At 38.5% G+C, this 27,096-nt stretch overlaps 1 protein-coding gene across 5 annotated transcripts in view; it reads left to right on the plus strand.

Annotated features, from left to right (window-relative positions):
- The window catches only part of KIF13B (kinesin family member 13B), a 184,181-nt gene that overhangs the window by 76,552 nt on the left and 80,533 nt on the right, over positions 1-27,096 (plus strand). For all 5 annotated transcript variants that reach the window (XM_046656028.1, XM_046656031.1, XM_046656032.1 and 2 more), the window contains exons 9-14: positions 112-224; positions 1,347-1,458; positions 9,928-10,140; positions 12,051-12,161; positions 17,356-17,490; positions 25,458-25,588. In XM_046656028.1, coding sequence (XP_046511984.1) covers positions 112-224; positions 1,347-1,458; positions 9,928-10,140; positions 12,051-12,161; positions 17,356-17,490; positions 25,458-25,588 — 815 coding nt within the window. The remainder of the gene's footprint in view (positions 1-111; positions 225-1,346; positions 1,459-9,927; positions 10,141-12,050; positions 12,162-17,355; positions 17,491-25,457; positions 25,589-27,096) is intronic.

Genomic DNA, 27,096 nt, shown 5'->3' on the forward strand with positions numbered 1-27,096 from the left:
ACAGTAAATAACTCTTTAATAAAGGATTTCAAAGTTAACTCATTCAGTAGAGACAGCACCGCTTTCTGTATTCTTTAACTGTTTATTAGTACTTGTCAATTTACTTTCCAGACGTCCGGAGAGAAAGTGGGCAAGCTGAGCTTGATAGACTTAGCTGGCAGCGAGCGAGCCACCAAAACTGGAGCTGCAGGTGACAGGCTGAAGGAGGGCAGCAACATCAACAAGTAAGGTTGCCTGCTTTTATTGCCTTATTGATTTAACAGCCAAATAAGGGGACTTCTGTGGTTATTAAAAGAATAAGATTCTGGACCGATTAAGGCTATAATGAATAAATAGTTTAGAATCTTTTTCCGATATGTATTTTTTTCTGGGCCTGCATCTGTTTTATGTTTTGCTGTGATATCTGATGGGGCTGAGGAGCACAGCCTCAGCCAAGTCAGAGGTTTCTCAAGAGCACTTCTGTTGAGATTTGGGTTCTAATCATTCTTTGTCCCAGGAGGTGGTGCCTGTGTAGTGTAGGATGTTTAGTGGCATCTCTGGCCTCTGCCCACTAGATGGCAGTAGTGTTTGCCACCTCTTCCCCCCACCCCAAATTGTGACAACCTACATTATCTCCATACATGGCCAGTGCTCCTTGTGGGGGCATAGTCACCCTCCAGTTGAGAACCACTAGTTTACTCTAAAGAAAAGAATAAAGATAAGAGGTCTGTCAGAGCCCACCTGTTGATCTTGACCTGGGTGTCACTGTCCCAACAAACAACAAGGTGCTAGCTGCATACAGCTCTCCCTTTTATGACTTCATATGCTTACATTTTCTACCTCAAGCTAAATTGTTAGCTCCTATGGGCAGGAATCTTTTCTTTCCTCTTGGCTCTCACTCCCAAAAGGACACATGGCGAGGTACAAGTCATCAGTAACCTACTGGAGATCACAGAACACTATCATCCAGATGCTATGCAATTATTGAATAGTGATTGATATATACATAAATAAAATGTTTTTGCTTTGTACTATGTTTTAATTAATCGTATTGTGTTTGTGGCTTCCTTTCTTAAAGATATGTGGTGTTTGTGTCGTTATCTTGATGTAAAGATTTACAGCTCACATTTTTATTTACAAAAATGAAAAATAATAATTGAGCTAAGCAGTTTTTGCTTGCAGTAGTATTAGAGAGATATCAGCTTTTAGAGTGTACGCATTTTTAAACTGAGCAGCAAAATGCTGACAACAGTGCTGTTCTCATGCTAGGTACAAAGGCATCTTAATGTTCTATCTTTGTGCAAAAATGTGACATTTGATATACTCAGTTTTTTATGGTTATTATGGTTGTTTGTTGCACCATGCAGGTCCCTCACAACCCTCGGTCTGGTTATCTCAGCGCTAGCAGATCAGAGTGCTGGCAAAAACAAGAATAAATTTGTTCCGTATCGTGATTCAGTTCTCACTTGGCTGCTGAAAGTAAGTTTTTTTTTTTCTTTCCTGGCATACTCTTGGTGGTTGGTGAAAGTAAGACTAGAGAGTAGAATATTAATCCCTCACAATTATCATTTCCTCCATCAGTGTTCAGAATTATAATCATTAGGCTGTTATAGGATAATCATAATTTTAATGGATTAAGCATAGGTTTCTTCCTGATTCACCAGAACCTGGAAGCAGTGGGAGTTTTGGGCACACTGAATCGAATAATTGCCTCTGAGATTTTGGGAAATAGAAAAACGACCTAGTGCTAATCTGATAGCTGAGTGAGTCATAGAAAAGGAGTTTGCACTGTCTTACAGACTCAGCTGGAGTGCTCCATCTTTCTCACAGACTCCTTTTGTTTGACTGACATTTTGGACCTTGTTTTTCTGTTTGACTTTAAGGTTACTCACGATCATTTTAGTTTGCTTTCAGCTTCTTAAAGGTGTTATGTGAGGATACAGAGTAGAGCACACAGTCATTCATTGGTTAATTGATACCAGGTGAATGAGAAATAGAAATTAGAAAGAAAAAAAACTGTATGAAGTGCTAGGAGGAAAATGTAAAGAAATGTAGGACACTCCTTGTCCTCTAATTGCTCAGAGTCTAGTAAGGGAGATAATGTTCGTACACAAAATGTTATAACATGAGTTAGTGCTTCCATGAGGGAGATATTAATGACAGGAGTTTGGTGAAAAGAGAGACTGTTTCCAAGTTTCCTCTCATCTTCGAGGTTCCCTTTAGTCTTGGTGAATTGGATATTGGGCTGGGAATTAGAGGATGTAAAATCTAGTGACAGTTTAACTCCTTATAGAGCGGCCAGCCTGGAACAAAGTAGTTTTCCTGTATAACATTCTTCTTTTCTATTTTTTTTTAAATGGAGAAATAATTTTATGAGTCCTGTTTAGTCTTGTGATGGCTTATTTTCCCATTGATCAAGAAGCTATTGAACATTGTTCCTCACTGTGCTAGGGATTGAGAATACAAGGAGGGTTAAAGACAGGCCCCTGCGTAGCTCGCTAGAGGACACGACGTTTGACTTAGGCCACGACATGTTTAGAGAACTGCTTTTGTGAAGGGAACGGGGTTTTCTCATAAAGGGTCTCTAGTATTCAACTTTACTTTCTAAAACTCTGCACGCCATTTGGACATGCTTTATTAAGTGAAATTTGCCACAATAGAAAATCAGGTAGATTACTTCCTTTGGTCAAAATGCAATAAAATTAGAAATTTAAAACAAAAGGATAAACAAACACAATTTGATAATTAAAAACCATTCTAAATAACTCTTGAGTTAAAGGGATATTACAAAACATTTCACTACCAGGGAAATAATTGTACTCGTCTTCATGTGTCAGTAATTGACCTTGAAATCTCGTTTGCTTAATTTACAGAAGAAATCTCAATAAGATATTTATTTCTTCCTCAAACTTGCCACAGAAACATTTCCTGATCATTAATGATTATTCCCTGGATATGCCTGGTTTAAAAGACAGAATGTTCATTGTTCTGTTGTTTCAGTGTTGCTACTTCACTCCATTTAAACCAACAGTAGGAAATATCTTTTGTTAAATAAATTGATGTGGCTAAAATGGCCTAGGTCATTATTGAGTGGCCATTTCAAAGGCTGGAGGCCAGGAGAACTTGTTTGAGGAGAATCAGGTACTGTGCTGAGTGCTTCCCATACATTATCTCATTTATTCCTTGGAAGGTAGACTGTGGTGTTCCCATTTGACAGATGAGGCGGCAGACGCAGAACTAGTAGGTGAAGAAAGAAGATGGGAGTCCAGGGTGGCTTCGCTGCGCTCGTCTTTTGCCAGGCTGTGCTCTTATCGAGGTTATTTTTCATTAGAAGGGCAAGCACCTGACTTATACCGGACATTGATAGAAGCTGTTGAAAATACTTGAAGAACAAAACCAAACACTTTTTTAAAAAGCTCACTTTATCTTCTGTTTAGTAAAATTGGGTTATAATTGTAACTTCTCTGTGTTAATTCTTAGGCTAGAGAAATGAATAGTTTCTTTGATTTTTGCCGTATTTTTTCCTTAAATACTATATAACTTTCTTTATCATGTTTGACTTTGCAGCAAGATCATAAGTAGGGGTGTTGTAGCAAAGCATATTTTGGGATTTGAACAGTTTTCCTGAAGGCCTCTCGGAATCCATTGATACACAAAGCATCTCTTTTGAAGTGGCTTTTATGTCCCTGTTGTTTTTTCCTTCTTTAATTCTTAATTAGTCTAACTCTCCCTGATCCTTGTTCGACTTGGTATGATTCTAGTATTCTCCAACATAACTTTCATCAAATTCATGAAATTGCTCATCCTTTATAAGATTTGCAATTTTTTTTTAATTAATTTTTTTCCCCCTGGGGAAGATTTGCCCTGAGCTAACATCTGTTGCCAGTTTTCCTCTTTTTGCTTGAGGAAGATTGTTGCTGAGCTAACATCTGTGTCAGTCTTCCTCCATTTTGTGTGTGGGACACTACCATAGTTTTTTATTGAGGTAAAATTGTTTTATATAGATTTCAGGTGTGCATCATTATATTTTGACTTCTGTTAAAACACTACAATTGTGTTCACAACGAAAAGTCTAGTTGCCATCTGTCACCGTACATGAGCCCTTTTACCCCTTTGGGATCCACTGTTCCTCTCTGGTAACCACCAGTCTATTTTCTTGTCTATGTGTTTGTTCTTTGTTGTTTTTATTTTCCACACATGAGTGAAATCATATGGTATTTCGCTTTCTGTGTCTAACTTATTCCGCTTAGCGTAATACCCTCAAGGTCTATCCATGTTGTCGCAAATAGCAAGATTCCATCTCTTTTTATGGCTGAGTAGTATTCCTTTGTGTATATACACCACATCTTCTTTATCCATTCATCCACTGATGGGCACTAAGGTTGTTTCCAAGCCTTGGCTACTGTGGGTAATGCTGTAGTGAACGTAGGGGACATATGTCTTTTTTTTTTTTTAAAGATTGGCACCTGAGCTAACAACTGTTGCCAATCTTCTTCTTTTTCTTTTTCCCCTCCCCAAATGCCCTCAGGATGTAGTTGTATATCTTAGTTGTGGGTCCTTCTAGTTGTGGCATGCGGGACGCTACCTCAACATGGCGTAATGAGTGCTGCCATGTCTATGCCCACGATCTGAACCAGTGAACCCTGGGACCGGCCCCCATATGTCTTTTTGAATTAGAGTTTTTGTGTGTTTTGGATAAATACCCAGAAGTGGAATAGCTGGATCATATGGTGTTTCTGTTTTTAATATTTTGAGGAATCTCCATCCTGTTTTCCATAGTGGCTGCACCAGTTTACATTCCTACCAGCAGTGTTTGAGGGTTGCATTTTCTCCACATCCTCTCCAACACTTGTTATTGCTTGTCTTTTTAATCATAGCCATTTTGACGGGCTTGAGGTGATATCTCATTGTGGTTTTGATTTGCATTTCCCTAGTAATTAGTGATATTGAACATCTTTTCATGTGCCTTTTGGCCATCTGTATATCTTCTTCAGAAAAATATCTGTTCAGATCCTCTGCCCATTTTTTAATTTGGTTTTTTGGTGGTTGTTGTATGTGTGAGTTCTTTATGTATTTTGGATGTTAACTCCTCATCAGATACGTGATTTGCAAGTTCTTTATATATTTTGGATGTTAACTCCTCATCAGATACGTGATTTGCAAATATTTTCTCCCCATTGGTAAGTTGCCTTTTTGTTTTGTTGGTAGTTTCCTTTGCTTTGCAGAAGCTCTTTAGTCTGATGTAGCCCCATTTGTTTATTTTTTCTATTATTTCCCTTGCCTGATGAGACATGGCATTTGAAAAGATGCTGCTGAGACTGATGTCAAAGAATCTACTGCCTATATTTTCTTCTAGGAGTTTTATAGTTTCAGGTCTTACTTTTAAGTCTTTAATCCATTTTGAGTTAATTTTTGTGTATGGTGTAAGATAATCGTCTACTTTTATTCTTTTGCATATGGCCATCCAGTTTTCCCAACACCATTTGTTGAAAATTAGCTGTTCGTAGCCGTGTGGGTTTATTTCTGGGCTCTCAGTTCTGTTCACTTGATCTATGTGTCTGTTTTTCTGCCAGTATCATGCTATTTTGATTACTACAGCTTTGTAGTATATTTTGAATTTGGAGAGTATGATACCTCCAGCTTTGTTCTTTTTCCTCAGGATTGCCTTGGCTATTTGGGGTCTTTTGTTGTTCCATATAAATTTTAGGATTCTTTATTCTATTTCTGTGAAAAATATTCTTGGGACTTTGATAGGGATTGCACTGAATCTGTAGATTGCTTTAGGTAATATGGACGTTTTGACTATGTTAATTCCTCCAATCCATGAGCACGGAATATCTTTCCATTTCTTTGTGTTTTCTTTGATTTCTTTCAATAGTGTCTTATAGTTTTTAGTGTATAGGTCTTTCACCTCCTTGGTTAAATTTATTCCTACGTATTGTATTTCTTTTCAAAGTTTTTTTGCATTGTAATTATGTTGTGTTCTTGATGTTTACAACATCTGAGAGTCAGAGAAACTAAGTACACTTGGCGATTTGGTGGAGGATAGATGTGAGTGTTCTTCTGTCACGGAGGGTTGAGTGGTTACTCATTTGGTAAGTAGTCAGTGGAGAACCATTTCATATTAAGACGATTTTTGCTTCACCATGCAACCTTCTAAATTTGAGTATCTTAATGTCGAGTAACTTCTGGTAATGAATCCTCTGACAATGAGTATCTTTTGAATTGATCCACTTTTTTCTGTTCTTACTGCTGCTTACCTAATGAAAGTGACTTTCATCTCTCACCTGGATGATTGAAACATCTCCCTCGAGCTTTCTTAGTTCATTCCATTCTTGTTTGATGAGGAAGATTGGCCCTGAGCTAACATCTGTTGCCAATCTTCCTCTTTTTGCTTGAGGAAGATTGTCACTGAGCTAACATCTGTGCCAATCTTCCTATATTTTATATGGGACACCACCACAGTGGCTTAATAAGTGGTGCTAGGTCCTCACCTGGGATCCAAGCCTGCAAACCCTGGGCTGCCGAAGTGAAGTGTGCGAACTTAGCCATTACACCACTGGGCTGGCCCCAGTCCATTCCATTCTTTACAGTTAGGTTGCAATATCTTTCTAAATTAATACTCTTCTTAAACTTAAATTTCTTTAGTAACTCTTCAGAGGCCCTTACAATAAAGTCCAGATTCTTTGATGACTTGTGACTTACTAGGCCCTTCGTAATCTGACCCCTCTCTCCTTCTCATTGTTCATCTCTTGCTCCTGCTCTTATCAGGTCTAGCAAAGTGATGAGTACTCTTACTGCTAGGACTTTACTCTTACTCTGTTTGGAACATTCTTCTTCCTCTCTTCTCTCTCTCCTCCTCCTTCCCTTCCTCCTCCTCTTTACCTGGGTGATGCTTATTTATCTTTAAGTCTCAAATGTTACTTTCCCTGGGAGTCTTCCCCAACCTTTCAAGACTTGGCTTTCTGCCCTTTCTCTGTTTTCCCAGACCATGTTGTATTTAGCTCTACTTGAGTTCTTATTGTATAGTATTTGCTCACCAGCATTGCCCTCTAGATGGTAAACTCCATGAAGAGTTGAATGCATGAATAATTTCAGCCCTGCTTTAAACTAGCATTATGACCTTTGGCGAGTCTGTCAGTCTTCCTGGGTCTCACTTTCTCATCTGCAAAATGAAATAATTTGGTTAGATGACTTCAAAGAGTTCTTTCAGCTTAAAAAAATTCTTACTTAGAAAATTAAATTTCTTTCCTACATCCATTTAATTTTGCGGTTGCTGCATTTGAAACAAAGCTCGTCTGATTTGCCTAATTAAACAATTAAAGAGTAAACTAGAAGCTTTATACTTTGTCTCTGAATGAGTGCTGGTTCTTTTGTTGCTGTTTCCTTCTTGCTGATGGCATGGGGCCACTTTTGGATATAAGCGTATTGTTGCTTATGTGCAAGAGCTTTTCAAATATCAAGTATTTGTTGTTTGCCAGGTTTCCTTTTCTCAGCACATATTGAAGCACAGTGTGCATGCTTTTTTCCTTTGGTAGTCATTGGTACAAATCCCGTTTTACCCAATAGCATTTTCTGTTCATGTGGGCTTGCAGAGTGCAGTGGTTCTTGAAGGGCAGCCGCCACCACGGTGCAGCTAGTGAACTGAATTGTAATCTGAGATGTAATTCCTGTGGTCTTTGTATATATCATTGAAATTTCATTAATGTGCATAGGATTCTTCTTGACGTTTTTCTGGAAGTTGCCAAAGCTGGGCACCAACAATGTGAGAGCAGGGTCTAGAAGTGAAGAGTAAAGCAAGCAATCACACAGGCCTCACAGAAACTGCTTCTGCTTCCGAAAGCCCGAATCACTTATATTTCCTTCCTTTCATCTGTTAAAGTGTATTTTCTTCAGATGTAATTATCTGTGCTATGTTTTCTGTGGAAAACCAAATTTTCAGTAATGGATGAATAAGCAGACATATTGTCTGAGATTATATTGAACTGTTAGCGATAGCTAGGCAATTGTTTTGTTTCTGGCACTAGGACAAAATAATTTGGAAAGGTGTCAGGTTCACTTTACTCATTCCTCTGGTCTGAGCTCTCTCTGTGCTGCCAAGTGTTATTTTGTTACTGTGCGACTATGGGTAGTTGTAGGGGAGTGGAAATGATATTGGACTGGAAGGCAGAAGACAACTGGACTAGAATATGTTTAGTTTACTACTTCTGGATCTTTAGACAGGGTATTCAACCTCCTTTGTCAGAACAAACCTCTGTTTTTTCATCTGTCAAATAGGGATAGTAATAATGTAATTCACAAAAGGCTGAAGACTAAAGTAAAGTTTATGTACAAAGACTCTGTAAGTCACAGATTGCTTAAACAAAGTTTAGATATGTTGATAGTGGGAAAACTTTGTGTCTTCAAAAGTAAGAATTTTATGGCGGTTAATACTGCCTAGAGGTAGAATTGGCTTTCTTGTGATCTAATGAATTCCCCATTACTGGCCTGTTTAAATATTCTCTCCAATCTTGAGAATCTATAGTTCAGTGATATTCTATTACTGAAAGAGGGTATTGAATCTGGTCTTTTGGGTAATTCTCCTCATCCTGGGATGGTATGTTACTGTATTAGTAGTTATCTATTGCAATGTAACAGATGACCCCCAGAAAGTAACAGCTGGAAACAACAGACATTCATCATCTCACAGTTTCTATGGGTCAGGATTCTGGGTGCGGCTTAACTGAGTGGTTCTAGCTGGGCTCTCTCCTGTGGCTGCAGTCAAGTGTCGTCTGGGGCTGCCATCATCGCAGGGCTTGTCTGGAGTTGGAACTGCTCACCTAAGTGATTGTCAGCAGGCTTCAGAAAATCTCCTTCCAAACTCACTCCTGTGGGTGAGGCCACCTCACTCAGGGCAGTGGTTTCTTCCAGAACAAGAGAAAACAGCCACGACAGAAGCCACGGTCCTTTTATAATCTAACTTTAGAAGTGACAGGCCATCACTTCCTCTGTGTTCTGTTTGTTAGAGGCAAATCAGCAAGTCCTGTCCACCAAGGGCGGGGGATGATACACTGGCACTGTCTTAGAGGCTGCCTGCCACGGGCGGATGACACACAGCCTTGGTGTGGTGAAGTGGAGTTGGGGTAGACCTGACTTCCCAAGCCTAGTTTTGTCATTCTGAATTATATCTAGTTATTTTTAATGTTCTCAAGTGAAAGCAGTTTTTTGAATTTGTTGGAGCCTGTTTCAATATCTTACCAGTTTTAGTATAGTGAAGATGAGTATCTTTTTTTCAGCACCCTTGTCTGAACTGTAGAAGTGGTTGTGTAGAACATGAAACCGATGTTAGTGGTTTTTGAAGGGCTATCAGAGGGAATAGAATGAAGTATGTTCAACATATCTTTTGTTTTCTAAGACTGTAGTTGTACCTTATGTTTTAAAAATTGACAAGGTGCTTGATAGCTTGTAACAGCAATACTTTCTGAGCCCTTATTCAGGCTTCACAGAGACTCCAAGTACGCGGTGGTTATGGAGTAGATTGTGGGTAATCAACCTTTGACCAGATAACAGATAATATCACCAGTGCTCGGTTCCTCTAAGGAAGATTTTGTAGGCATTTAAGAAATCATCCTTTTTTCTTCTGAGTAGTCTGCTGACTTACAGTATCATGTTCTCTGTTAAAAGTGGATAAATTGACATAGAATTAATTTTTATTAAACTGAAATAAATATAGGCTTCATTGTATTTCCCTGTCTTTTCTCAAAAACCAAAGCTCTCTTTTGCCGAAAAGCTGCTTGGCAGAGAAGAAAGAACATGGGCCTGGGAGTCAGTATACCTATATTTTAGTCCTAGCTTTGTCCTTAAATTTGTGTTTGACCGTGAGATGTTGTTTCACCATTTCTGACTTCAAATTTCTCATGGTGTTTTTGTCCAACTTTAAAATGCTGCCAAATTAATTTTCTCCTCTAGGACAGTCTTGGGGGTAACAGCAAGACAGCCATGGTAGCAACTGTGAGTCCGGCAGCTGATAACTATGACGAAACCCTTTCAACTCTGCGGTATGCAGATCGTGCCAAGAACATCGTGAACCATGCTGTGGTGAATGAGGATCCTAATGCACGAATTATCCGAGATCTCCGGGAAGAAGTAGAGAAACTCCGAGAGCAGCTAACCAAAGCAGAGGTATAAGGCACAGCCAAGTGGCGCTTTAGGGGTCTGAGAAAATCTACTAATGCTAGAACTTGAATTTTCCTCCCCTTCGCCATAAGTGATGAGTACCCCACTTAGAATTTTTGATTTTCCTATAGGAAGAGAAATTTTTTTTTTTTAAAGATTGGCACCTGAGCTAGCAACTGTTGCCTATGTTCTTTTTTTATTTTCCTTCTTCTTTTCCCCAAAGCCCCCCAGTGCACAGTTGTATATTCTAGTTGTGAATGTCTCTGGTTGTGCTACGTGGGACGCCGCCTCAGCACGGCCTGACAAGCGGTGCCATGTCCGTGCCCCGGATCCAAACTGGCAAAACCCTGGGCTGCTGAAGGGGAGCACATGAACTTAACCACTCGGCCACGGGGCCAGTCCCCTAGGAAGAGAAATTTAAGATGAGTAATAAATAAAGGAAGACAGATAGATTGTCATAGTTGAAATTTAGGGAGTTTTTTCAGATGTTAAAGGATTGAAAAGGAAGAGAGAATAAAGGGAATTGAGAAAATGTCGCTTGCCACAGTATAGGCATCTGAGAAGAGGTATAATAGAATAAGGGAGAGAGAGACACTTGCAACAAATCCGTATAGTTTAATTTTAGTGCAGAAAATGGTGGAGAGTGGGCATAGACTAATTGGAAGAAGAATCAGATTTTTGTTGTATCATTTGTTCACAGGTTGAAGTCAGAACGGAAATCTTAAGCAGGTCTTACACACCTTAATAATCTAGTTTTTCTGTGTTGTGGGTTAATTATATTTGTAGGAAAAAATAATTTTATAGCAGAAGTACCCATCTATTTAACGGTACTCTATTTCCACTGTCCTTTGTACATTCTATAATGTATGGTTTTTGTGTTCCATTACTGAATTTGAAACCTACACAATTCTAACCTACAACCAAATGCTCATCGTCTTGTCAAAAGTGGAATAAAATATCAGATTCAGGATCTCTGCTTTATTTAGCATTTCTCTTCCCACAATTTCCCAGCACTGTGAGACTCTTTCCTGGGGCTGGGACCATCTTGCTCTTCTTACTCATAACTCATTTTCTAGTATGAAATTGGTAAAATATATGATCAAAACAATTATCTTGAGCCTGCCCTGAGGGCCTAGTAGTGGAAGTTTGGCACACCGCTTTGGCAGCCTGGGTCCGTTTCCGGGTTGCAGAACCACACTGCTTGTCTGTCAGTTGCCGTGCTGTGGCAGCAGCTCTCTTAGAAGAACTCAAGGACTTACCACTAGGATATGCAACTGTGCACTGGGGCTTTGGGGAGGGGCAAAAAAAAGAGGAAGACTGGCAACGGATGTTAGCTCAGGGCGAATCTTTCCCTTCCAAAAAAGAAAAAACCCCAGTTATCTTATTTTTGCCTGTTGAATTTTATCCTGTTTTTGTAGGAATAATTTTACAGTTCATCAAGATGTTTTGAAATTTTCTTTCTGTATTCATGGTATTAATGACACCATCCAGTTTGTAACATGTACGAATTTAGTCTGTGTGTATTTGCATAAATACCTGAAGTCATCAATAAAGACTAGATGAGTCATGTGTATGAGTCTAGATGTAAGACCTATTGGGATTTAAGAAAAGCCTTGATAGCTTGAACTCTCCGTCTCCTTAAATGTAATTAGATCTGCACAATAACAATGGGTTGAAGGAAGCGGAAGTAGTTGTCTTCCTTTCAAGCCCACCTTGGATAACTGAGTGAGTTTGTGGGACCCACGCTGTTGGGAGGCTGTGCGTCAGTGAGTCACTGTTAGGTCTTGGGTAGATCAGAGACCTCAGTGAGCTGTAGAGCTGAGGCGAGGCAGATTGTTACTTTTGTCCTGGATTTAGCTAATGCTTTTTTCAGGGCATCATGCAGACGTTTCATGAAATAAACATTTTGCTTGTAGGCAATGAAATCTCCAGAGCTAAAAGACCGGCTGGAAGAATCAGAGAAGCTAATCCAGGAAATGACTGTGACCTGGGAGGAGAAATTAAGGAAAACTGAGGAGATTGCACAGGTTCGTGCTTCCTGATTAGAGAGAGAAACCTCATGGCAGTTTGCGCAGTGTGACTAAGATGGCCTTTCTGGTTCCTTTTTATTTTTAGCTTTGAAGATGGCAAATCTGGCACCATTAATAAGAATCTAGATCCAAGAGTCTATACTTTATGAAGTTAATTTGAAGGATAAAAAAGATGTAATTACAATCGATTGTTTATTATGTAGGAAATACTTTTTTAGGGTCATAAAATTTTTTTTAATGAAATACAACTACTTTGTCGCCTCTGGCTCTGAAAACTCAATTCTGTTAAGTGCTTTGCAGACCTAAAGAATGTGTCCTAGCTACAAAATTATTAGTGATGGATGGTAGGCTATGAGCTTCTTGCTTCCATATGACAACACAGTAAAAGTAATATGAAATACCTAAATCTGAGGTGACTGCCTCTCAGTTTTAGAATACTTAATATAGAGTTGAGAAATTTTAGGGTGAGAACATTAGCATTTGGAGAAAATCCTAAAATTTGCAAGTGTCTACGTAGTAAAAGACTCTCTGGCTTTCCTGTCAGTTGGTCATTCAGCCTCTGTTTTAGAAATGCATATGATAATGTGGAGCCCAGTGCCCTATCGAGCAGTCTTTTCATGATTGGACAACTCTAATAGTCGCTATTTAATCAAAATCTTTTATTCTTTCATTTCTGCTCATTGGCCTTCCAAAGCTAAGAGAATAAGTGTCCCGTGTGTCTGCAGAAACTAATAAAAACAGTAATAGCCAACATTTACTGGGTGTCCTTGTGTGTTGGGCCCTATGCTAAGCGCTACTCAATATGGTATTTTATTTAATCTTCTCAACAGCCGCGCAGACAGGGCCTGTGGCTAGCCAGACATTTAAAGTCGCCTCTGCCTCTTCCCCTCCTTTTCTAAAGTTAAAAGTCTCTAGTATTCTCAAGGATTCCTTGTTTTAGGGAATATATAAACTTGCTACTTATTCAGTAAATTCCATCTTTAAATGTGCTGTCCAGAATCAATCCATATATCAGATGTTGTAGGACAGGACTACTATTATGTAGTATAAAGCGGATGTTATATTTATATTAGTGCTGACTAGGATTTAAGTAGATTCTTAAAATATTTCTTATTATAGTGATTTTCAAAAGAGATAAAAATAAGAGAAGAGTATAATAAACCCACATGTCCCCATCACCCAGTTTCGTTAAAGATCAACATATGACTGATCTTGTTTTATCTATATCCCTGTACTGGGTTATTTTAAAGCATATCCCTCAAATTACAGAGAAGAGGATACACCAGAATATAAACTTGATTTCTCATTACATATTTCACTTTTGCTTTTCATATATTTTAAGTCGTTCTAGTAATTGTTCAATTTGGAACTAATTTGTGTGAGTATTTTGAGCTATTCCAAAACTAAAACATTGACTTTGAAGCGCTGCTGTCCTTGGGCTGCTTTGCTGGTACAAAGCAGGGCAGATCTAAATGAGATTGCAGCGTGTGGGAGCTTATCTTTAGCATCTGTCCTTACCTAGCCATCCTCTCCCTCTCTCAGATGTCCCTTTTCAGGACTATGCCTGATTTTATCCAACACCTCATTCAACATCTTATCTTTCTCAGCCCCTAGGCTGTAGTGCTGCTGAGCTTTCTCCTCTCTCACTGAAAAAGACCTAGTCTGTTGACCTCTTTGCGATACAGACTAGTATTTCCCAAAATGTATTTCTGGCAGTATAGCCACAAATTGTTAATAAGTCTTCTGGGGAAAAAATGGTCCATGGTCAGATAACTGGGAAAATCTGGGTGAACTAAGTTAAATGGATTTGTTTTTTGAAGGACTTTTTACATCATTTTTGGGAGTCTGTTTCAAGTCAGCCAGGCTCTTCGTAAGTCCTGTGTGCTCTGTGACATCTTGCTCTAGTATGCCAGTCCCTGCCATTAATTCCAGTGGAAGCTATCTGGAGCCATTTGACCCTTAAATCATGCAGTACTTTACTATTCAATTTTTCATTTATACTTTTATTACCTAATGAATTTGGAAGGTTCTCAAGAAAAAAGGCCACATCTTTTAGTTTTAAAAGTGTTTGCTCAAGGGGCTGGCCCCGTGGCCGAGTGGTTGGGTTCGCGCTCTCCGCTGCAGGCGGCCCAGTGTTTCGTTGGTTCGAATCCTGGGCGCGGACATGCCACTGCTCGTCGGACCACGCTGAGGCAGCGTCCCACATGCCACAACTAGAAGAACCCACAACGAAGAATACACAACTATGTACCGGGGGGCTTTGGGGAGAAAAAGGAAAAAATAAAATCTTTAAAAAAAAAAAAAAAAAAAAAAAAGTGTTTGCTCAATAATACTTTTGAGTAAATGTACAGAACTCGGGTTGACTAATTTCTAAGCCCGGGCCATATCTCTGATACCAAATTGTCACCTATTTTCATCTTTTATACTCTCACTAAGAAATGCACACTTAAGTGAAATGAAAACCTTGAGATAGATCAGGGGCCGGCAACTATGCCCTTGGGCAAAACCTGGTCTCCCACTTCTTTTCATGAATAAAGTTTTGTGGGAACACAGCCACGCTTCTTTGTTTGGGTATTATTTATGGCTTCATCAGCAGAGTTGAATAGCTGTGACAGAGACCACAGGGCCCAGAACGACTGAAATATTTACTACCTGACCTCTTACAGAAAAAGTTCACCAGCCTCTGGTATCAGAAGTAATATTTAGTGGTATCAGTAAACATAACTATGTTTTATCCTACAATACTTTTTTATTTTACAAACTGATTCTTAGATGTTGCGAACTTTCGTTTTTTTTGATGACTAAGAACTTCAGAGTTTTTGGTGGCAGATATAATGGTGAATTGACAGTTTCCACCATTGTATTTTTTTGATTTAGATAAAAATTTTGTGGTATTTTTACCATTATAAAATCTCAAGTGACAGGAAAATACATAAGAAGTAGTGTAAAACAATAGTTTACTATCACTGATAATTTAGAGAATTATTCATTAATATTCCTGCCTCTAGTATAGATTTGGTCAATGACCTTGGACAAACCTATATTCAGTAACATTCCATATTCAATAATGAATATTGAGCAAAAGTCAGAAAGTCATTATTGGGGAGTATAGGAGTAGTTGGAAATAACATTAGTAAGCTTGGCCATCCTCTAGAGGGCTTTGAATGTCAGACTCAGATTTTTAGATTTCACCAGTAGGAGCTAGAAAGATTTTAGTTTATTAATTTATCTTTTAAAACATTTATTGAGTGTTTACTATGTGTCATATGCTATTTAGGTATATCCTGGCTGTTTTATATACATTATCTCATTTTAGTCCTGTCTTTTCCCTTACTCTGAGTGGCTTTACCTTTGTTAATTCATATATTCTTTTTTAGGCTTACCTTTGTTTCTGTACAATTAAAATTTTGCCTCTAGATGACAATAATCAGATTTCTTCTAGATCTTTGAATTATTTCTGTAGTGAGAATTAATAGAGTCATAAGAGTAAAGTAGAAGAAACTATTGTTTTACAAAAGTAGTATTTATTTATAGAAAATATAGAAAGGTTATTATGAAGAAAATTTAACTGTGATGCAGTCATCCAGAGAAAACTGTTCATATCTTTGCACTTTCTTTCAGTTTTTTTGGTGCACAAATTGACATACTAATTTATACCCTGCATTTTTCATTTAATGTTAGTTCATGAGCATCTACCCATGTCATTTGTAGAATGTCAAAAAAAAAAAAGACATTTTTATAGAGGAATGTTTCTTCTCATTATTGGAATAATTCTTTAATTACCCACCAAGATTCCTACATAAAAGAGCCTTCCCTCAGAAGGGGCTACACAAAATATATTGGAACTGCTGTCTTCATTTTAGGAACATGGTTCTTTATCAGAAATAATAATGTCTTAGAATTGAGTGCTGAGAACCATAATGTCTAGTGCTAAACTACTCAAAACTTCCTGAAAGAACCCCAAAGTGTTTTTTGTTAGAAGACAGACTTAATTCAAAGGCCCAGAACCAGAATGTCTCCTTCCCTACTTTTGTAATAGTATACTTCTAAGTGAGATGTATTGACCGGGTTGCGGTGGCCATATAAAGTAGGATGGTATGCCTAGAAGCAACAAAATTCTGAGGCTATAATTTAGTTACACTGCAGACTTACTGTGTGGCCTTAGTTAAAAGACTTAGCTTGTCTTGTCTTTCCTTACAGTCAAAGGTCCTTGGTGGCTGTGACTCATTACTACTAGATATTTATACGTAGTCAAAGACACCCTACTCTGCCCCAATTCATATACACCTTAATCAGGGAGCGTCGGTTGCAGGATTCATATGTATCTCCCTGTGTGCATGCATTCATATATTGTGGGGATTCAGAGACAGGTAGGCACAAAAAAGAAAGGTTCATATTCTTATGAAAATAGTGCTTGAATGCATATGCAAGTTTTATTTTGATAAATTCGCAACACTGATGTTTTGATGCTCATTGCTCGTGTGCAGGGTGCTAGGTGCTAGGACACACAGTGGATAGGTGGGATCCGTGCCCTCACAGAGAAATGGTCAAGTAAACAGTTACCAAGTGTGGGTCCAAGTATGCACCAGACAGAAGGAGCACTGTAAAATCCCTCAAGCTAAAGAGAGCGTTCTTGATACTTTCAGGCACCTGGAAGATGTTCCATGTAACTGTGGTCCAGGCTTTGAGAGGAGGAGTGACATGAAGTGAAGATGGAGAGTAAATGGGCCAGATTGAAGGGCCTGTTGAGGGAGTTTGGCCTTTATGCTTGCTGGAGGGGAGAGGAGGGGGTCACTGAGGATATCGTGTAAGAGAGTATGTTAAAAACTTGGCTTTTTAGACAGATCACAGTTGAGTAAAACACACTTACATTTGTTTCATATACACAGAATTAAATGAGAAAGGTGAATTCAAGATGTTAGATATTTTCAAGAATGAAAATTGAGAAGTCAATAGTATAGTTGGTTGCTATCTGTGATGGCTTTATTTCAAAATAAAAAATATTTTAATTAACAAAATAAAACAACATTGTATAGTTTGGAAAGAGAAAAAATGCAGTAATCTATAATACCTTGTCCTAAAATAACATATTTGAATTATACACTTATTTAGTAATTATTCTAATGTAAGATCTTTTATATCTTGCTGTCTCAATAGCCGTGGAATTAATACTTCTCTGATACATTTACAGGAGCGACAGAAACAGCTTGAGAGCCTTGGAATATCTCTTCAGTCTTCTGGAATTAAAGTCGGGGATGATAAATGTTTCCTTGTTAATCTGAATGCTGATCCTGCTCTGAATGAACTTCTGGTTTACTATTTAAAGGTGAAGTAATAGGCTTTGCTACTATTTTCTGCCGAGGAGAACAATATTTCCTAGTGGTTTTTTTAAACTTGGAGAACCATGCTCAAAACTAATGAGCAAATTGGTTTTTATTTGTGCAAACTCAAGTGTAGAAAAATCTTGGGTTTATGGGATCAGTTTCTCTTTTCAGTCTTTGATGTCATTCAACCTAGTAAATTAAAAAATCATATTCCGATATTGTTTCCAGGAAATTAGGTAGCTTAGCTACTATTATTTAATATGATTTATACCAGGGAGTTAAGTAGATAACTTTAAAGCTTAAAGAATGACTTTTAAAAGTAAATGATTCGTTAGGAGCCTAAAGCTTTTGTGATTGATATGAAGCACACCTTTTTCTGAGTGGTTTGTTAGCTTGCAAGAGGAAATGTTTAAAGAAAGTTATGTTCTTAGGACCACTTGATGTGAAATTTGTGTTTCCAGTAACTCTTAGGAAAACTTAAAAATTTGGATTATCAACTTATAAAAAAAGAGTTAAGTCACTTAGAGACTGAGAAGGTCAGAGTATGGAATAGAAAAAAACCAAATAGTGATATACCATGAAACCTCTAAGTTGTGGGACATATCAGGAAGACAAAAGACAACTTTAGAATGAGCATGAATCCTGAGACACTACATAGATTATGAGGAGCTTGCCAAAATTGCCTTTGTTAAGCCCAGAGCATAAATGAATTATATGATGGACTCTTAATATGCGGTTAATAAATGTTGGGAGGAAAGTTTTTGCCCCCTCATAGTACAGGAACTATCCATGTGAGTTTTACTGAAGTGACTAGGATAGTAAAGATAATGAGCTAGTAAATCTGGAAGTAGCTTTAAAATTAGAGAGATGTGTCATTTCATTTCTAGAGAGACTGAAGAATTCATGACACGTTCGCTAATTCTCAGTTTTTGTCAAAGATATCTTGGGATAAATGTTTTTGTTGTTTGATAAAGCTCTTTATTAATAAGTGTCTTACACCATGTTTTGTGACGCTGTGAGTTAAATTGTGTCTGGTCCATACAGTCACGTGTGCACTCTAGGTATTGTGGTGCAGTGGGAGCAACACCAGAGTGGGAGAGAGTGGCTTGTGTTCTAGTCCAGTCCCACAACTTAACAGACGTTTGGTCTCAAGTCCTTAGCCCCCTCCAGTCTACAGTTCTTCCTCTATAAATGGAAGTCGTCTTTGTCTGGCAACCTCCACAAGGTTCTTATGAAGATTAAATGATACTTGATATATAGAAGGACTTTATAAACAGAAGCACTATATAAATATAAAATATTCCTGGGGCCGGCCTTGTAGTCGAGTGGTTAAGTTCACGTGCTCCACTTTGGTGGCCCAGGTTTTCACAGGTTCGGATCTTGAGCTCGGACATGGCTCTCTGCTCAAGTCCTGCTGAGGTGGCATCCCACATGCCTCAACTGGAAGGACCCACAACTAAAATATGCAGTCATATACTGGGGGGCTTTGGGGAGAAGAAGGAAAAATTAAAAAAAAAAATTTTTTTTAAGTATTCCACATTTCGTTTTCTCATTCGGTACTCTGTGTGGTACCTTATATATATTTTATCCTTGTCTATTGAAAACCATGATGTGTTGTCACGTCACTTACTGTACTTCCAAAAATGTTTGCAGCATTTTGTGTTAGAATTTCAGCTGTAGGTATTCATATGCTTTCGGAGAGATGCGATATTAGAATAGGATTTAAATAGTCTACACTTTTTATTTCTCAGAACTATGAATTCATTTTCTTTTTGATGTGATAAAGTTCAAATTGGGACACACAAACACATACACCCAAGAAGAAAAAAAACCTGATTCATATCTGTTTCTTAACTGAAAAATTAAACAAAGAAGCTATTTAAAGACTTTTGGAGAGTACTCCAAATATTTCTGGTTGTCTCGTGTGGAGGTGTTGGGATTCTGTTGCAGACTGTGTGGTCAGCCCCGTTTCGGCAGGGTTTGAGGCCGTGTTGATTTCTTCAGTGCCCAAGCTAACCCCATTACAAAAGTATATTCATGACAAAGCACATTCAAGGGATGGTCTCGGTCCAAGAACAGTTTTTGCTTCAGTAAAGCGATACCATGATGTGGGATGGAGGAATTTGGAGGCTGAGCGTTTTTTATTTCTTTGCTTTCAAATTCTCAAGTCAGTCTAGATGCTGGGCAGATGATTTCACATCTCAGGGTGACTTTCATCACCCCGTCTGTAAAATAAGGGCACTGGATTAAATGATTTCTAACGTTCTTTCTAGTTCCAAATTGTATAGTTCTCTGCAAGAACAGAGTCCTCCATTTATTTGTTCTGTCTAGAACTGGCATAGGCAAGGTATGGTGGCCCAACCATAGATAGGACATAACTCACAAGATAATTTGGTATTTAATTTCGTATACAAGCAGTCCTTGCTTTGCATGGTTCCAAAATACACAAATTCCAGTTACCCCGATTTAGTAAGTGATGACACTGCTGCTGTTTGTGAGTTTCTAGATACACAGCCAGAGGAGCTCAGTGAAGGTGAATTTATCAATATAAATAATGAAAGTGGTTGTGATGATAAGAATGAAGGTTTCTCAAAGGGAGTGATCCCAGAAAACACTTCACAGTAAAGGAACTGTTGGGAGATATTTTGCAGCATTGAAAGCACAAAGGATATAAAATGGTGGAATCTTAGGAAGAAGAATGACAATTTGCCACAGCAGGGAAAATATGCACATTCCGTATTCATATTGAGTTACATGTTGAGAAGAAGGCAAGCACTATTCAAATTACTCTGGATGAGCTTTTAACAAAGAAATAAAATGCTTTAAATTTCAGTGTTTCTAATGTTCTAAATTACAGTGTACTAAATGAATATCAGTTTTTCTATTTTTTCGTTTCCCTATACGTTATAACAGTAAGAGAATTCTTAATGTTTTTACAGGCTATTTTAAAGGTCACAGAATAACTGCAGTTTTTCTCATTGATTATTCAGATCTCTTTGCAAAGTTATTTTTACAGTCCTGCACCCTCGTGCCAAGTGAGTTCTGAGGTGGACTTGGAGGTTTACACCATCCAGGATGAGCCAAGCTTCTAGAGGGAAGAGCTGTTCCCCTCACCTTAAAAACCTTATGCTAGTAATATACTTTTTTTTCCTAAAAAGTTTTATAAAAACTTATTAGAAAAAAAAGGGGTGGATTAGCACCCAAATTCTAACACCCAGAGATGACCGTACTTCATAGTTAATATTTTATCTCTGTCCTCTGGATCTGTTCCTATATGTATGTGTATGGATTTATTCTGATACACATTTTTTTAATTACAGAAATGGGCTCATAGTATGATTCTAATCACACCTTTGAATTATCCACCAAATCTTTAAGGAGAGCTGCTCTGCTTATGTGGTTCTGGATTTACTGTTTTCACAAGTCAGCTATCAATGGCTGGGGAAGTGGGTGATTCTGAAGGATTTGGGACAAATTATACATGTATGCACTGGGTAAGACTTTGTACCATGGATTCAGCAGCAGCTTCAAAGTACATGTTGGTCCTCTAGCATGGCTCCCGTGGAGAGTAAACTGCCTGTCGTCTCTGCCAGTGTTCGTAGTCGCCAGTTGGGGTGGCCAGAATGGCAGGGGCAGCAGCCACTCAGTGTTTGTGGAGCTGTGGCTTGGGCTTCAGGAAACCCAAGATGAGTAAGACGCAGTCGTGGCATGTTAGGAGTTCTTGGTTGGCAGCAGTTCGGCTCATCTAGTGTAGTAATGGAATTTGTAAAAGACAGAAAGATACGTTTCTTTCTTTCTTCACCTCCATTCCAGAAAAGCTGTCTTCAGGGTCTTGGTTCTGTTAAGCTAGGGAGACTTCTCGATTAAAGAATTTTGATTACTTAAATATGTAAAGAGTAACGAATACTTTTCTGCTTATTGCGCCTGGTACGTACTTACCTTTTCCTTGAGAAGTTGTCTGACAGGGTTAAGGGACTGCACAGACTGTACCAATATGCTCCTTTTCCTGCTTGTAGGATAGGAAAAGCCGCCCTGTGAAATATGGCACTAATGAACACGTCCTCTCTCTCCATCTTCCTCCCCCACTCCCTCCTTCTGTTTCTCTGTCTCTCTTTCTCTCTCTTTCAGGACTTAGTTGATCAAAGCAAGATTCTCAAAACAGATACATAAAGAGTTGACTTATAAAGGAAGCAGGTACAGTAAATTCATAGGATAGTTAACTAGTCATCTTCAGTGAGATTAAATTTAAATGGATGAAGAAAGGATAAAAAGCAATTCCTATCCTTTGATTACTTCTGAGATTTTTAAATATAGTATTTTATATTTGCTAAAGTTTTCCCTAAAAGTAGTATACTTTAGAGTCATTATACCCATGGATCACAGAGACTGAAAAAGTATCCCTGATTATCTTATTTTGATTACTTTTTACTGTCACAGCATTTACTCATTAGATAAACTTCTATATCAACCTATGATGTTTATTTTTTTCCTCAGACTCAATTTCTTCTTGCCGTGTTTAGAGCACAATGGGAAGACCCTCTCAAAAAGCTTATTGTCTGACTTGTTTAAACATTGAACAGTAAGGCTTTTAGAACTCAGTGTTTGAGATTGTAGCGAATCCTCATCCAAATCAGAATAGAATCCTTATAACCTCCAATGAGAGGTTTAAGTTGTCATTTATAACGTAAGCTCTATAATTGGGACCGTGTCTGTCTCTTGTCTCTAGGGGCTCAGTTCCCAGCTCAAAATAGGTGATCAGTGTAGTATTTCTCGAAAAAGTGAAATTTTCCTTCTAGAACTTGGATTAAACCTTTGCATATTTGAGTTAATATCTTGTCTCTGATAATTTTTACTTCAGTCTATCAACAGACATTTAGCACCCACCGTGTATTTTTACTATGCTTGTTGTTGGAGAAGATGCAAGAGTCCTGTAGAGGTTGCTAGCTAAGTAAGGGAGAAGTTGTGTGATAGTAAGTTGTGGTATTGACTCTCAGTGTAGTCAGAGTTCAGAGAAGGGAGAAGTCAGTGCTGGCTAATGTGAAACCTTCAAGTAGAAGATGAAGTTAGAAGTAAGTGTTGAAAGATACTTTGTATTTAGAGGAAGGGAAGAGAAGAACATTTCAGGCAATGAGAACAAAAGTAAAGGCAAAGATGTGGGAGTGAACCTGTGTGCCATCTTGGAGTGTGGTAGTGGGAGCTGGTCCTGCACTCAAACTCCAACCTAGGGTATGGCTCTAGGCTTTCTCCACCTCTACTCCAGAGGATAGAAGGGATTCCAAAGGCACAATTAAGACTCCTGCTAGAATTTCTCTCTGGAGGAGGAAAGAGATTCTACATAGAAGTGGCCTAGGGCAAATTTTGGGGGATTTTTTTCTTCTTTTTCAGGTGATCTTGGGCCCTTTTTCTCTACGGACATTTTTTTCCTTTTTAAACTTCTCTTCACCTTGCAGTTGGTGTTGTAAGACAGAGAGGGAAGAACCAAAGAGAGGAATGGAGATAGGCATGGAATAGATTCTTTGACCTACTACTGACCGTCACAAAAGCCTTACTTGTAGTTTAGACCTAGTCGAGCCCTGTGCTCCAGGTTATGGAGGTGTGGGTTTGGCCAGGAAGCCTCAGCTTATAGTGAGGACTATCATTTGCCTGGAATGTCCTCTCTATTTTATACACTACTTGAGGATTGAACAGGATTCCATGGGACAGTTCTGGATCCCAGAGCTTTGTTTCCTTGGAAACACCTCTGCAATGTATTTGAGAGAAGAAACCCCCAGAAAAGTGGAAATGAAAATACTAGAGGGAAGAGGCCTTTTACGAGACTGAGATCCCAGAAAAGATGGGAAGAATTGGGACTCAGAATATAATTAGACAAGTTTCCTGCAAAGAAGAGGAGAGAGTCATCTTCCATTGAGCTGAAGGGAATGCTAAGGGAAATTATTGTTTATTTATTATTCTTTTATTTTTATTTAAGGCCTAAACGTGCCAGGCCTTTGTTAAGTGCGTGGATTACCGTGGTGAGCAGGTCAGGCTGTTTGCTTTCCTGGAGTTTCCATGCTAGCTGTAGAGATGGACAGTAAACCCACGAACAGTCAGTGATATGTAAGGAATTTAAAAATGAGAGTGATGGGTGGCTATTTCTTGTTATCGATTCAGGATACACCTGTCTGAGGATGTGCCCTTAAAAGCTGAGATAGAAATGTTAAGAAGCTACCAATTTCAAGATCAAAGGAAGAACGTTTCTGACAGAGGGAACAGCTAGTGTGCTCAAAGAAAAGATAAAAAGCCAATGTGGCTGGATCATGTTCCGGGAGAGGGAGAGTGGTAGGAGCCTGGATAACAGAGGTAGGCAGGGGCCAGATTGCAGAGGGTTTTATAAGCCCAGGTAAGAATTTGAACTTCGTTAGATGTTCAAAGGGAAACTGCTAGAGGGTTTTAAATAGGGAGATCACATGATCAGCTGTTGTGGTAGGAGTGGATGGGGATGAAGGGGGTAGAAGTGGAGACATAGTAGGAGGCTCTTGTTTTCACCCCGGCAAGAGACTAAGATGTGATAGTAGAGGCGGGGAAAGTGAGCTGATTCTTTGTATGTTTTGGAGGCAGAATCTGTAAGGACATCCTGATTGACACGGGGCTAGGAGTAGCTGGTGAGGGAAAGAGAGGACTCTAGGATAGGATCTAAGCTTTTTCGTTGACTAACTGGGTGGTGGTAGTGCCATTGTTATTGGAGAAGGGCATAGAGTCATTGGGTGCAGGGGAAACAAAGGTTCTGCTTTGTCCCTTTCACTTTGAAATGTCATTAGACATCTAAGTTGTGCCACATAGGCAAGAAATAATGGTGACTGTGGTAGTGGAGGTGGGAGAATAATGGAAGTAAAGTCTGTACTTCCTGGTCTGTGGTTTAATTTATGTGTAGACAGTATTTAAAGCCCATGGGGCTGGATGAGGTCATCGTGGTCAGGGGTCAGCAACCTACTTCCACAGGCCAAATCTAGCTCCCTGCCTGTTTTTATATGGCCCAGGAGCTAAGACTGGGTTTTCCATTTTTTTAAATGGTTGAAAAAAAATCAAAAGGAATTGTAATATTTTAGACATATGAAAATTACATGAAGTTCAAATTACAGTGTTCATAAATAAAGTTATTTGGAAAGTAGCTACACTTGTTCATTTGTATATAGTCTGGCTGCTTTCACACCACAAGGGCAGAGTTGAGTAGTTGCATATAACTTGTAAAGCCTAAAATATTTCATATCTGACCCTTGACCATGGCATATGAAAGGAGAAGGTGGTCAAGGGACACATCAAGGTCATTTCAGCATTTAGTTATGTGTGGGCAGTCAAATGTTGAAGCGCATAAGAGGGAGCTTGATTTTTATGTCAGTTTTCTCAGTTACCTGCCAAAAAGTGAGGCTGGTGACTGGGGTTTAGAGAATTGAGCAATTGGGGGTCTATGGTAAGGAAGAACACATCTATCCTGTCTTTTCTGAGGTTTAGGGAGACCATGTGACTCATAAAATTAGTTTTAGTCTTTTCAAACTCCTTATATTTAAATAGCTTTTTGTCTTTGTAGTTGGCTCATCTTGACTGAGAGCAGGTAAGTGATGTACAAATTAAGTAACTATAGTTTTCAGACTAATACTTTTGGTACATTATTGGCACATGGCTTGTGCTCTGAGAGTTGTATGAAATATTTGGAATCAAGATTGCAATGAAAAATGATGAATATAGTATAGAAATTAATATAAAGCTATAGTTTTAGGTTTAAAAGATATAACAATTCAGTGCTTGTTCCTTATAAGGAAATGTAACTTGTAGAATGAATTTTATTCTGTAGAAATTTCCTTTACTATTCCATTTGCTTTAAAAATCTTTTAGCTACAGTAATGGATTAACATATGAGGGCTCAGAGTAGATGGTTTCAGTTTGTGTACATGTAAGAATACAATATTAATCAGTAAGTTTTCTTCTTTTGTAGGAACATACATTGATAGGTTCAGCAAATTCCCAGGATATCCAACTATGTGGAATGGGAATTCTCCCTGAACATTGTATTATAGACATCACATCAGAAGGCCAGGTTATGCTGACTCCTCAAAAGAATACCAGGTAATGGACTTTAATTAGTGTTAATGTCACCATAATTCTTCAGAGGAAGAAAGTACACTAGTTGAGGATGGTATATAGGACGTTTAGCCTTTATTTGCTTTTAAGTTTGCTTAAATGCTTTTAAGTTCACTTAATGAAGATATCCAGTTAGTTACTAAGACCTTTATATTTAACTTTTTATTATCTCTTAAACCATCCCTTCCTCTCTATACCCACTGCTGTGGCCATATTTAAATAAGGCCCTCATGAAATCTTGATTGGAACCCCTGCTGGTACCTTAATTTTTTTCCTGGTTCACTCACCATACAGCCAGATGGCTTTCACTGTTTTTGGTAAAGAATCACTTATATCTTTCCTGTTTGTCTCCTGTTACTTTGCATCTGCCAGTCCTTTGACCAGCAAGGAATTCTGTTTGACCGTCAAGGTTAAGCTCTGTTATTATCTACTTTGGAGAGTTCCCTGCTGGGTCTAAATTAAGGGCCCCTGGTATATATTCCAGTGAGCGTTATGCTTCCCGTTATGTTAATACTTTAAGTTGTATTCTTGTGGGCTGTTAACCTTTATCATCCCATTGGACTTTGAATTCCTTGAGGACAGGACCTTTTTTTTTTTTGTTCTCTATCCCTAGCATGTAATATAAGAATAGTATGTAAGTGCTCAAAAAGTAATGAATGAATGGTCATAATATTATATAAATTAAATGTTTGTCAGTTTGTTTCCTTACGCTGTAAAGCTGTTATATAACTGTTAATACCTATTATAGATGATCGTTAACTGATTTATACTGATCTTCCAAATGTTGACTATATGATATCAAAAAATCACTAGTAGCATCACTGGTTTCATTCATAAAGTCTTTAAGTATTAGGAAGCTGTCAAACTCATGGTAAGGATACAAGTGAGAAAGGAAAAGAGAGCAGAAGCTGGCCTGGCACTCCCAGCCAGGCCATGCTGTTCTCCTTTAGGCATAAATAATATCGCAGAATACCAGCCTCAGACAAGGCTACTCTGAGGCTGTGATAAAATAAGGCAAAGCAGGCAAAAACAGGTTACTGTGCCATACACGATATACCAAACACCCTCTCTTGGCCAATGTGGTTGACAGCTACTTCACTGATTACAACTTTATCCTTGTTCTAGTCTCCCTTCTATAGATAAGAGTTTTGAAATACCCAATTGTAGAATCACTCCTGCTTTCTGACACCATCCTGTATATCCAGAACCCTCTCTTCCTTAGCCAGAGCCTCTCCTAGGTTGTCCAGTTAAAGCCCAAATCCTGCAGCAAATCCTTCCAGCAGCCCCTTACTGAAACACCCCGTGCTTTCCGTGGTGTGTCTTCTCCCTCTGCACCAGTAATAAACCCAGCTTGTTCAGCTTCAGAAATGTTTCTGGTGGTCTTTGGTTGGAGGACATTGACGCGAGTTTTCCAAAACTCTAATTTTCACTTGTAAAGCTTGAAATTTACAATTGGCAATAAATACTCTCATTTCTTTTCCTTGAAGTAATAG

The sequence above is a fragment of the Equus quagga genome, chromosome 3 (genome assembly GCF_021613505.1).
Source record: "Equus quagga isolate Etosha38 chromosome 3, UCLA_HA_Equagga_1.0, whole genome shotgun sequence".
Classification (NCBI taxonomy): domain Eukaryota; kingdom Metazoa; phylum Chordata; class Mammalia; order Perissodactyla; family Equidae; genus Equus; species Equus quagga.